Source organism: Lates calcarifer, linkage group LG14 (genome assembly GCF_001640805.2).
Source record: "Lates calcarifer isolate ASB-BC8 linkage group LG14, TLL_Latcal_v3, whole genome shotgun sequence".
Lineage (NCBI taxonomy): Eukaryota > Metazoa > Chordata > Actinopteri > Centropomidae > Lates > Lates calcarifer.
In genome coordinates, this window is record NC_066846.1 from 5,874,051 (window position 1) to 5,887,111 (window position 13,061).

Genomic DNA, 13,061 nt, shown 5'->3' on the forward strand with positions numbered 1-13,061 from the left:
AGTCCCATTAGTTATCTTGTGATGGGTCATTAACTATTAAACACCAGATAGAGGAAACAGAGAAGAGGGCCGTTCTATAAGGTTTGTATCTAGTCTGCAATAATGAATGGACACTGGGGGATGAGTACAGAGGGAGAACAGGAGAGGAGGGTGGGGCAGGTCCATAGGGTCTTCTTTTCTGTTCTGTAATGATAAGTGGAAATCAGTGGGAAAAGAGAGAAGAGCAGGGTCATTTCACACTGTCTTCTGAGTGGCTCAGAAAATGAAGGAAGACAGACCAAGATTTACATTAAATTACCAAAATAAACCAAAGCAGAGCAGTATTCAAGCCATGCATCTGTGCATCTCGTGTCTTCTGAAAAAGAAGCGGCATCGCATCCAAAATTCAGTCCTGCTTTTTTCCTTCAGGAAATCACTCTCATCCAGACAAGCTTAGGAAGGTTTTTGGATGATCCAGAGATGCTGAAGCCCTCAGATGTCAACAAGTTCAAAGAGTGTTGAGTTACTGAGGACATACTGTCTGTTGAATTTTCTGAATGTTGCTTCCATCTAGTGGTCAAAGAGGAAAATGGTTGAAATTCCCGGGAATGTACTTTGGCAACAGGGATCCATCTGAAATATAGAATTGGAAAACATGTTAAGCTTTACCAAAATGAATTTGTTGACATGTTAGAGCAATTAATGAATGGATAACAAATTGAATATGAGTGCTGGTTTGTCTCGATCTGTTGTTTTAATATAGCAAATGTAGGAGTACTTAATTATTTGGACCATTTGAATGTAAAACCTCTGCTTTATAACTGGCACATATCAAATTCTGTCAGGGTCTCAGTCTGATCTACCTATGACTAAACATTTATGCCTCCATGTGTGTGTAGAGTGTCTGATGTTGGGGACGGAGGTCGACCTGCAGCAGGTTGAAAACAGTGTGTTCGCCATGGAAACGGTGTTGAAGGCATGGCTTCAAGAGCAGGGAGGAGACAGAGAGCACCTCCACCTCCTGCTGCCGAGTCCCACAGACAGTCCCATTCCAGGTCAGATATTGCACTTAAACACACACACACTTGTTGCAGCATGCATAAAGTTTATTGCATACTGACTTGGGGAATCAATGACTTTTTGGAAGAAGAGCAGACAGGCAATACAGAAGTCTTTTATGGATAATATATCAATTCATGTATGACTTTTGTCCCCCGTGCAGTGTGTGTGAAGTGTGACATGCAGGAGCGTCTGATAAGCCCTGCACTGATCCCCCTGACCCCCAACCTGGGAGTGAAGACAGAGAGCGTCCGTGACTTCCTGCCCGTCATTAAGAGCCAATCAGCCAGTCAGAGCCCACCACCACAGAGACTGAGAGTAATCAAGTAAGACAGTGGGCTGTAAGGGCGATAAGCTGCAGCTTATTAATATATCCAGAAACCCAACCTGTATTATTTTCAACTGGTTTACTGAAATTTAATGCAATATTTTATACAATGCTAGTGTCGTAATTTACTTTTGTTCATTCTTCTCTTCATTCATAACTATTCAACTAATTAAAAGTGACTTGATTCAAAGCCACAGGAGGATGTGTCCATGATCATGTGTATATGCTTCATGATCCATGTGTATAATGTAGTTTGTATTCAGTAAAACCCCATCTGTCTATGAATGGGGCCATTCTGGTTGCAGTGAGTAGGGAAATATTTCTTAGATGAAACTCTGCCATCACATCAGAGTCTGCTTTGTTCTGCTGGAGTCATCTGCTCTGATGCTGGAAAACATTCAAAACAACTAGAGCTGAGCAGAAAAATAGTTCTAAAAGCTCCAGTCCAGAAATTTTCCTTTACTTGCTGGGACATGGTCAGTGGTGGTAAACAAAGAAAGGACAATGATACAACACAAGACAGGCAGGGAACAGCATACACAAAAAAAACAAAATTTTGAAATAATGAATTGATAGTTATTCCAGACAGTAATGTTATACAGCTGAATTTGCCTCTGCATAGTCTCACAAGAGCATGTTTAAATTTGTAGTCATTGTTATGTCCAGGTTTTTGGTGTATCCAGGTTACACATGTAAACACCATGTCCTGGTTTCAGAAACCTATTCACACAAAGTCTTGAATAATATCAGTGTATGAGAACATAGTTGCAACTCATATAAATAAAAGCATGGTGAATATAATCAGATCTTACATAAAGCCATGTAAAAGTTTGAATAGATTATTTCAGGGAATGCTCAAAACTCAGCGGTATACAATAGCGGTATAAAATATACACACACATAGCATTACATATACAAGTGAGTGCTACTGTATCTACATGCACTGGTAATAGAAAGCAGACATTCAGGCCTAACGTAGGTGAACAGTTTCTTCCTCCTTCCTGATTTGCATTGGTTTTACATTTTCAGGAGCTGCAGTAAGATGCCTGTGTGTGACTGTGAGTTTGTGCTTTGCATACGGGTCAGTATGAAAGTTATTATGCTGTGTGTGTGTGTATGTGCGAGTGTGTGTGCTTTCGGCAGTGATCAAGATTTACAGCAGCCATTTAAATGAAGCTGGAGGATGGACATACTGTTACCAGCTTCACAGGGATGCAGGGATGATGTCACTCTCTGTTTCTGTTATGTGTTTGCATACTGACGAATGTTGTTTTCTTTGGCGGGAATTTTTCAGTAATGAAGTCACCAAGGCCACAAAGCATGTTCCTTAAATTGTAGACACATTTGTCCTTCATTCTTGGTCTGCATTGCAAATCAAGGTTGAGAGTGTGTGTTTGTGTCCACGTGTGTGTGTTACAGGGTTCTGCGTGCAGATGGAGTGTGTGAGAGTGTGTTGTACGGCCTGCCATTGGTGATCCGCCCCACCACCTACTGGCAGCTGGACTGGGATGAAATGGAGACCAACCACAACTTGTTCCACTCTCTCTGCTACACGCTCAGGGTGTGGCTTTTCGATTTAATTTAAAAATTAATTTTGTGACCTCTCTCTCTCTGACTGACTCTCATGCATGAATGACATTGTTTGATGTGAGGTTCATTTTTCCCTCTTTCAGAGTCGTGACTTGTTCCTGCTGCTGCAGGTGGAGCCTGTCCAGAGGTCCACAGCTGGAGGCTCAGGTCAATATATGTGGGGGGAGCGACCAGTGTGTGTGAGAGAAAGAGAAAGAGTAATGTTGTGCACTTATCAGTCCTTGTGTGTGCACTCATACTACCTGTGTATGTTTGTGTGTTTGTGCACAACACAGGTGTGTATTCTCACTACGTCCTCCAGCCCTCCCAATCTCTCTCCCTCCTTCTGAAGCCTGTGGTGTCCAGAGAGTTGCTGCTGCCCTGCTCACTGCCTGTCTCAACTCAGGTCCCTGCACCTGATGCCATGGAAACTATACAGGTTTGTTCAAAGCACACACACAGACAGAGGCCAAAACTCAAAGGCAGAAACAGATTAATTTTAATAACCTACGTGCACTGATACCAGGGACTGAATATGAGGCTGATTCAAGTCTCTTATTTCCACAATTCTTTATCTGTCTACTGAGTGCATTTCATTACATTCACTCATTTGGCAGACACTTTTATCCAAAGCGACTCAAAAGTGGGGGACAATGCTAAAACTACAGAAAAAAATGAGCGCTCAAATCGACAAATTCAGATTTATTTGCAGTGTACACACATTCTCAAAGCCCACCTACAGCAGTGGAGACATTGAGATGTGCTGGTTTGGTTGATGACTGTGTGTTGTCTGTCTTGGTCAGGGTTGTCTCAGTCAGCTTGACGAGGCATTTGTGCTCAACCCTCTCTCTCTGAGCACTAACCTCTACCAGCACCTCAGGAGCAGAGGCCTGCTCTCACAGCCACGATACCCATACAGGTCAGCACACACTGGACTTCAGAGCAGCGATGAGAAAAGGTGTTAAAAATGAGAATGATCACACTGTAACTGAAAGACTGATGATGATGACTTAACAGAGCATGATGATTATTTATAGTGGTTAGGTAACAGATGAAGATGACAACATCAGGATTGTGATAAGTACGTTTATAGATTCAATTGATTAAGACAGTGTTTATAATGATGATGATTGATTCTAGGCTCAAGCCAGCAGCTGTCCACGGAGACCAGTCTCAGCCACCAGAGGCCCCTAAACCCACAGCCAGCAGACAGCCTCGGCAGGTAAACAACACAGTTTTATGACAGTGTAAAGGTCATGTTTTGCTGCTCTTATACATGAGCACAATGATTATAACGTGAGTAAAAACCAATGTAACATCTGAAAGCAGGGGGAATATTTTTATCAACCTTTTTATAGTTGTGTACAGAGTGTGTGTGCTTTACCAATTCAATTTCCTCCTCTCTTCTTACTTCCTTGATCACTAGATGGCAGCACTCCCTACATGCAGCTTAATGCTCACTGTAAACACAGACACAAACCCAAACATGGAAATAAATGGTAAAGGACAAGTGCCTCAGAAATGTACTATATGTATAATAATAATACAAGAACTATCATAGCTGTATATGAGAATGTATGTGAGAAATCAATGGTTAGAGTAAAACTTACTCTCACATGGATTCATGAGTAAAATATTTATATAGGGCGAGTATCTCACTGAGTCAAATAATTACTGTTGTTCTGACTCATTCATTCGTTTTATTTCAGTGAGTCATAAACTCATAAATTTGGCTCACATGTCAGTACTGTGGTACTTTCTGATCTTCAAACTTACTACAGTGTGAGCATCACAAAAGATTCATCTCAGAAGTTATATTTGCATGTCTTACATGATGCATTACCAACATTCTTAATATAACAAATGTTCCTCTGCAGAAGTCACTAACAGTTCAACTACAGGAAATATGTGATGAGTTTTTTAAATCCTTTAACTACTGTTCAGTTAAAGATCCTAAGATGTTTTATAACTCACAGAGATTTCATATGAAAAATCATTTTGTTTGAGTATGTGTATTTTTTGCACGTCTTACTTTGAATGGCCCTGTCATTTCATCCTTCCATGTTATTTTGTTAACATCAACTGAAAAGTACTGTGACATGAGAGCTGTTGGCAATATGACTCATCAGGGTTGATAAGGCTGCTGACATGCAAATAGTTCACTACAACGGCAAAACACAGAGAAAATGTTCTACAGTTCTGCTTGTGTTCTGTTCTTTGGCACACTCTGTGTCCGTGCATGATTTCTTCTTCTTCAATACCTTATCTCTCTTTTGTTCCACCCCCTTCAGAGTCTCCTCCTCTTCTTTTCTTTTATCTCACTCTTTCTTTTACTGTCTTTCTTATGAATCAAATGCACCAAAAAGTAATCTTCCTCATCCTGACTGTATTATTCAATTAAAGTTGCTAAGTTTAAATTCCATTCTAAGTAGCATTAAATATTTCAAAACGTATAAGTACGATTTTGAAATGTAAAGGGTGTGTGTTGTCTCCATTCAGCCACAAAATCAGGACCGCCAACTGGGAACAAACAGCAAGGTCAGGGCCACCGTGGCTCCAATGCCCTCTTCCTCCTCCCACTCCTCCTCTTCTTCCTCCTCCGTGGGACCTCCTCCTGCCAAGGCCTCTCGTCCGGCTCTAAGACTCCTCAGCAGCAGTGGAGGACGATGATGACGACTCCATGGTAATACAGTAAGGAAGCGGGCCGAGAGAGCAGAGAGAGCCAGTTAGCACACACACACACTTTTAAATCCTAACATGTCACTTCAAAGGGCATTGCAGTGGGAAAGAGTACAACTAAATCCGCACACACACACTTTTGTTAATCAGTCTGCATTGTAAAGTTTGTCAGTAATTAGGCAGCTCATAAAGCCTTTAAAGACACACACTAATTTGCACATAAATGTACACAACACACGTAGTCACATACTGTGAACACACTGTGAATGCACACTTACTTTGTGCTGCACCCCAGGTGGCTACAGCTTCTTTTCATACTTCTTTTCATCTCTGTTTATACTCACCACATGAACAGCATTAGCTAGATGTGAATTTAACGAGCCCGAGTGTGTGCATGTGTGAAAATATGTGTGCATGAATGTGAGAAAAGAAAGTTTCAACTCACTGCAATCTTAAGACTGCTGAGGCAGCAAAACTTAAAGATCACACACCGTGAACAATTTAAAAGCAGGAGAAAAGATGAAAAGGAGGGAAACAGGGACAGTGGAAACCTGGAAGTGTCAAAAAACAGAGGGAAGGAATGGAAAGTAATAAGAAACAACAACAAAAGACAAAAGAGGTGTGGTGTGGGAGATCAGAGGGAGATTACAAGCTGATAGATGTATAAAAAGCATTGTCTGCACTAACTCACATTAATACACACAGTATAACACAAAAACTCAAAACTAGAAATTTACAACATACTATAGTTCTAATACTATAATGACTTATAGACAAATGCACACATATGCACATTCCTTTTCCATTTTGCCCTTAAGTTCCAGTCTGAACACAGCTTCACTGTTTTAATGAGACAGAGAATAAAGCAGCAGACAGAGGGGCCTCTTTCCTCTCCTTCACCCCCACAGCGAGCTCTGTCTCTGGGGGTTGAAAGGCAGCGAGAGGGGGGTGGATGGAAGGAGAACAGAGAGGAGAGAAAACTGATAAAAAAACTGTGAAATAGTGAACATGATAACTTTACAATGAGGAAGAATTTCCACTGCGTGTGTGTGTGTGTGTGTGTGTGTGTGTGTGTGTGGAGGGGTTGATTCAAGTTCATGCAGTGACATCATTGGTTGAATCCTGCACATCATTTGCACACATTCAGTCATTGATTCATGGTCATACGTAGATATTGGTCGTTACACACATCCATCCTCACTATTATTAATTTATTCCTTGTCAAGGAGCTTTGTCATGCACACACACACGCACACTCACATATAGGCTTAATCAGTCTCCCGCCATTCCACCCCCTTGTTGAACCTACCCAGCCCCGAATGACTTCATGACGTTGTGATGTTACGGGACTTCCGCATTCACGAATTACAACCACAACGATGCTTTTGTCTCTGAAGAGAATTCAAGTGGACATCCAAAACTACCCACTGACATTTTACCCACTTCTCTCTCTCCGTCCTTTCCCCCTTTCTCTCTCACTCAGTACTCTCATTTTAATCCTCACGAGCTCAAGTTGAGTCAACGTGTTTGAATTTCATCAAATAGTGCAACAGCAGGCTCTCTGTCCCCAAAAAAGGTCAAAGCCAAAGTTCCTCAGTTTGACCTAAACTCTATCAGCCACACTCCTCAGTAAATGTCACAACTGTAGAAGATTAATGCGATGTGACCTACAGTAACAAAAGTGTAATTGTTTGTGTTTGCAAATTCATTCAGTTGAATCTCAGAGAGAGTGTTGGGTTACTCAGGAGATTTTTTAAGTTTTGGCAAGTTTTTGACCCATAGCAGCCGTTTTTTTCTAAGAAAGTTCTTTGTTCATTGTTGGTTTTTTCTATGACAAATAACCTTATCTCATAGTGTTGACTCACTCATGTTCCTGTTCAGCTTTCATCTTAAGTGTGTCTTTAATCCAATTTATTGTCTGCGCTTCAAAGGAAATGACATGAATTCATGTAATTTGTTCCCTCTAGAAATTCATATCAGTTAGTTATATTTCAGCTGTTGTCTGATGTCAGGATCTTATAAGCTCTATATACATTTATATATTTTTATTAACCTCTCAGATCTGTATTTTAACACTGTTTATGAACTGTGGGTTAATAAATTGTTCTATTGTAGCATTTTTGCATTTTTCCTTTAAGGGAAAATAGCCTGTAGTAGCTTTGCTTTGAAAAGAGGGCATCTAACCACCTTCTCCCACTCACTGTTCCCCCTGCAGGATGGTAACACTATGTAGGACTGTCGCACATTGATAGAACTATGAAATGGTACACAGATATAATATATTTATTGATGGATTAGACTCTTGTCTTTGCCATCACTGTGGTCACTTAAAATCAAAAACTGTGGTGTAAATCTTTCAAAACTTTATGTTCAAATTTGTCTAAACAAACATCTGAGAACCTAATGAGGGCCATTAGTTTTCATTAAGGCAGACCACCTGCAAGCGGGTGACATTAAAGAAACTTTAACCCACGCCATTTTCAACTCAAAAATTCTCTCAGAAAAGATGTCTTTTCTGAACTCTTTTCTCACTTTTTTTTTTTCTATTCATGAACCGTTAATAAATTGAACTTTATTTAAATCTGTGATGTTTTTGGTGGAAGAAAGAGTATGATAGCTATCTTTAACCTTTAACCACCTACTGTTCCACCCACAACACACCAGCACAGTATAGAACTTTCATAGGCTGCTAGCACTATGAAGAAGCATATAAACAAGAACAAGTAACAGTGTCTGTATTAATAGAAAGGGCAGTGTATTTTTGACCTCCTGTAGGTTGCAGCTAAATTGAGTTTGTATATGCAGTGAGTTTGTGTCAGATTTTCTATGACTTGTTTTATGTTTTTTTAGGCCAATACCAATTATCAGCGGTCAAGAGGACCAATAATTGATATTATACATACATATACATACAAAATATAAATTTTAGTAACACCTATACAAAACTTCCTTTATCCTGAAATTCTTGAAACCATGTCCATAGTGAACAAATAAATAAAACAAGTAAACCTCAAATAAAAAATTTAATCCTTCTCTCCAAGTCTCTGCCCCCAGTAATCCCTCAGTACTCCCAGTTCAATAGCACCAGGCTGTGGTGTAGAAGGCAGTTGTTCCACATGCTCTCCTTTCTCTCATAGATGCTGTGACTTCACTAAAAACCTGCACGCTTGGTATGGAGTAGAGATATTTCTATACGTCACGATAACTCACATGTTCACATAGCCAGCCAGCTAGCTGTTCAGTGATGGATGAAAAAGGCAACAGAATTTCATTCACAACAGAAGAGCTGGAATACTAGCAATGTTACTGTTTAAACACCAACTCAGTAATCTGTTGAATATTAATTGTAACTATAGTACAAACATGGTTTTCTCTCTCTACAACAAAGTGCATTATGTGGGGACTCAAACCAAAGAGATAAGTGAGTTTCAAAGCCATTGCTTTTGCCTCCAGTAAATGAAATCCCTTATTACTTTTGCCCTTTATTAATGTTAGTCAAGGAAGCATATTTATCAAGTTATTGATTTTATATCAGACAACAGTTCTGATAAATGGAAAAATTATGAATGTCACATCTGATAATCCATCAGGCCAACCAATAGCCCCACTGTTTATCTGCAGGTGATAAATAGTTCAGTCCTGCATTGGCTCATACAGTGCAGCTTCTCCACAACAACACTTTATCTTCATACATTGGCTGATAACATATGGAAAGTGTGTTTATTGATGACAAAATGGCAGAAATCACCTCTCAGGTCAAGTTTGAGACAGTGTGGGTCAAAAGGTCAGTAATGAGGTTATTGGTGCTTAGTGTTAAGTCATTGTCATAACCATCACCAAGTTGCATGTCAGTAGGTGTCTGTCTCCCTGTCATTTAATGCAGTGGGCTACCTTGCTTGACAGTGTTATGATGTCTACACAGAGGACCTCAATGTGTTTCTACACAGGATGTGTTCAGGCACAGTACTGAGTTGCATCAGAGCCCAGCACATAGTCACTGCAGTCACACGCATGAAATGCAGGAGAATAGATATGAAGTGTAAAAATATGTTTTGGGTCCTGCTCACAGGTATTAGGGCGTGAGTAAAATACCAGCTCTTATTGGCCTGTGTAGACAGCTGGATCAATAAAATAGGAGCACATCTGTTCAGTTTTAAGATGAATGCCTGAAAAGGCTGTTGTGTAGACTCGCCATATCACTCATTAAACTAATTCATATAATCAGATCATATCATTAAAATGAATAGTTGTCATGGGAATGGGGAAATTCAATGCAATTATGTAGCAAGACAGTCACACCAAAAAAATGTAGAGCATCTTGTAATAAGTTCAACAAGTGCAGCACCCGCCCACAGCATTTCAGTAATTGATATCTTGTCCAACAGTGTCAATAAAATTAAGTTAAAAATTATCTGAAAAAAAGGAACCCCTACGGAAAAATTAACACCTGCATCTGCTTGCTGGGGTTGGATGAGACTTTTAGGCAGTGTGGTCATTTTCAGATAGTTTGTCTCCTACTTTTTAAGTTTTGATTCATCGTTTTTCCGGGGGTGTAGAAATGACTTTTCACTGAACCATAGTGTCTGGTTTTGCCAGACAGTGAATACGTGTCTGTATATCTCAGCATGGATAGGGCACTGATTAGCTCTGTTTATTTTTATACATATATTTCTTCGCTTCCTATTTCATGAAACTTATAGCATTTGGTGCACTTTACTAAAATAGTTTGCCATTTCAGAAAGTGTTTTGCACTTTTTCCATTCTGACTTCAAAAAAAGAGCTTTTGTGGTGTGCCTGTCAAAAAAAGTGCAATAATATTTCTTCTGTGTCTCACCAGTGTCTATATCTGAGTCAGGATAATATTAGAGCTGTGACTTCCTGCTTTATTCTCAATGTTCCATTTCCTTCTTTGCTGCAATCTCCAGAACAGAAAAAATAACTTTGTCAGACTCTTTGACTGTCTCATAAACTGTAATATCTCTTTCCTGTAATTGTCATCACCAGCCACAGAACTCGAATACTATACACACAGAAGAATAGAACAGGAACACACAAGAGTCACAATTCATACACAGGTTACAGGCGGAGAATAATCAACTCTCTCACAAGCAGCTCTGAGTAAGAACAGAAAGAGGAAATGCATCTTTGTGAGGAGGAAGCGAGGAGGTGAAGTCAGGAGGCTGCAGGACATGAATTCTAATCCTGCTGACAGAAATCTGAAAGATCTCTTACACAGGTCTAGAAAAGTCTGGAAATCTGATTTGCTTATTAGCATGTCGCTGAGACAAAAGCATAAACATAAACCAGCTGCAATCACCAAATTATTAAAATGTATTATAAACTTAGTCTTGTCTGTGAAAGCTTTCCTGTCATTGTCCTACAACATTTTTGTGCAATTAGCGTTTTTTTTTTTTCTTAACACCCACCCCCCCACCCCCCCACACACACACCAAAAAAAAAAAAAAAAAAATTACTTTGTCACTCCTCACCTTTACACACATTCCTCAGAGTTTTACATAGGCATCCCCTTTATTTTCGGGGCGACCAGGGCAAGAAACTGAATGAGAAACTGTCATTTCCTTTAGATAGCGCTGAGAGCCGAGAAAGGGTGAATGAAACTCGCTTTCAGACACATGACTGAATGGGCTTGCCCACGCAGAGCTAAAAATAAAAGCTGGTGGTCTCTTGAGTCAAGAGTTTCAGGTGTGTCTGAAGGCAGAACATACAAGTCCTCGTCAGACAAGCACAAGAGAAAGATCTCTTGCAACTTCACGCACCATCCTACAACAGATTGAGGAAATGCAACAGAATACCACCTTTTATATAAAGAAGTGCAGCTGACAGGTGTGAAATTTTCATATCATTAGACGCAAGCAGCATGTCTGCACGGTCTGCACTGAAAACATAGCTTAGCTTAGCATACAACAAATAGTTCCAGATGTCATTATGGTAGCTACATCATTACAAAGTTATTAGGAGTCTTAGCCTGATCAATTCATTAACAGAGGTTTCTATTTCTATATTAACAATGGATCTAATGACTATGTGCAGTGTGAAAGGTGTGACTGGTAGTGATAAACCCACAGAGAATTATCAACCAACTTTGCAGTTCCCCTCAGCTTTGCGGAGCATTTTAGTATCTTTCAGTTCATTGTTTTGGGTTTAGGGCCCGCAACTTTACTGTTTTGGTTCTGGCTCACCACTTTCCTTGTTTGTCTTGTTTCCAGCAACAGCATTTTCGCTTTGAGTCATTCATACAAATTTGACCAGTAGACCAGTTGTGTTTATTTGACCCAGACAGCCTATGCACCAACTGTGCAGATAGTAGCTTTAAGCTAACTGGCAACAGGATGCACTATGTGTGTGTGTTTGTAGAGCTCAGGGCTCTGACTGATCTCACGTGACCAGACACTTCTCTGTGGTGTCTCTAGTTTTTCCCCTGCCTTCTGTACTTGAAGGAGATTCATAAAGTTCCGGGATAAGTGTGATCTTTTTGCTCAAGTTGAAACATTTTCAACTTCATCTGCATGTAATCCCATCTTTCCTTAACTTTGTATGCAGTTATACCACAAACATTAGCTCTGTGTTCTCTCTGAACAGACGTGAAGGCTTTTAATCTTTTTTCCCAGCATGTAAAAACAGTCCAGCCTCCGCAAGAAGCACCTGTTTGTGCCTAGTTTCAGTGCCTCTTGTTGTTGGACTGATCTTGTTCTCTTTCAGTAAGTGTGACGTGACCTTTAAAAAACAGATCAAACCTTGACGGGAAGAAGACAGTCACAAAATGTTGAGGATAGGCAGAGTAGATGACAGGAAGACTGTGACTGACACAGTAATAGTCAAAGATTGTGTGTGTGTGTGTGTGTGTGTGTGTGTGTGTGTCTGTGTGTCTGTGTGTCTGTGTCTGTCTGTGTGTGTGTGATGTCAGCATGCAGACATGCAGAAGAGCAGAGACCTCAAACCTGCAGATAAAACAGTCTGGCCAAAGATAGAGATATGTGGCTAGAAACAGCACACACAAGTACACAAACACATGACGTTGAGTCATGTCTGTAATATAAAAGTCAATTTATCTGTATGTATCTTGATGTATCTTTTTTCTAACCTTTTCTAAAATTAATCAAGACATCTCCACTTTTCTTTCATCCACCTTTGATATTTTCTGTGCTCTGCAACATTAAAGGAGTTGCACTGACTTGACATTTCTCCAAATCCTGAGAACTCACAGAGGTTGATCTGAAACTATGAAGTGAGGTCTCTGATATGCTTTCAGTATGAAGCTGCTGACATTGAGTACACACACACACACAATCACGCAGGAATGCACACAAGGTGATACGGCAGAAGTGGTGCAATACATTCGTGCCTTTCACATACTGACGTGCCCACCCTGATGCTGTGAGCTGAACAAACCTGACAGCAACAAGACTGTCTGTACATTTTCACACAG

At 40.1% G+C, this 13,061-nt stretch overlaps 1 protein-coding gene across 2 annotated transcripts in view; it reads left to right on the plus strand.

Annotated features, from left to right (window-relative positions):
- m1ap (meiosis 1 associated protein) overlaps positions 1-8,098 on the plus strand; it is a 36,935-nt gene extending 28,837 nt beyond the window's left edge. For both annotated transcript variants that reach the window (XM_051075583.1, XM_051075582.1), the window contains exons 5-12: positions 879-1,034; positions 1,202-1,364; positions 2,786-2,927; positions 3,040-3,103; positions 3,232-3,374; positions 3,739-3,854; positions 4,076-4,157; positions 5,435-8,098. In XM_051075583.1, the coding sequence (XP_050931540.1) occupies positions 879-1,034; positions 1,202-1,364; positions 2,786-2,927; positions 3,040-3,103; positions 3,232-3,374; positions 3,739-3,854; positions 4,076-4,157; positions 5,435-5,605 (1,037 nt within the window). In that variant the 3' untranslated portion in view covers positions 5,606-8,098. The remainder of the gene's footprint in view (positions 1-878; positions 1,035-1,201; positions 1,365-2,785; positions 2,928-3,039; positions 3,104-3,231; positions 3,375-3,738; positions 3,855-4,075; positions 4,158-5,434) is intronic.
- Positions 8,099-13,061: the final 4,963 nt, after the last annotated feature.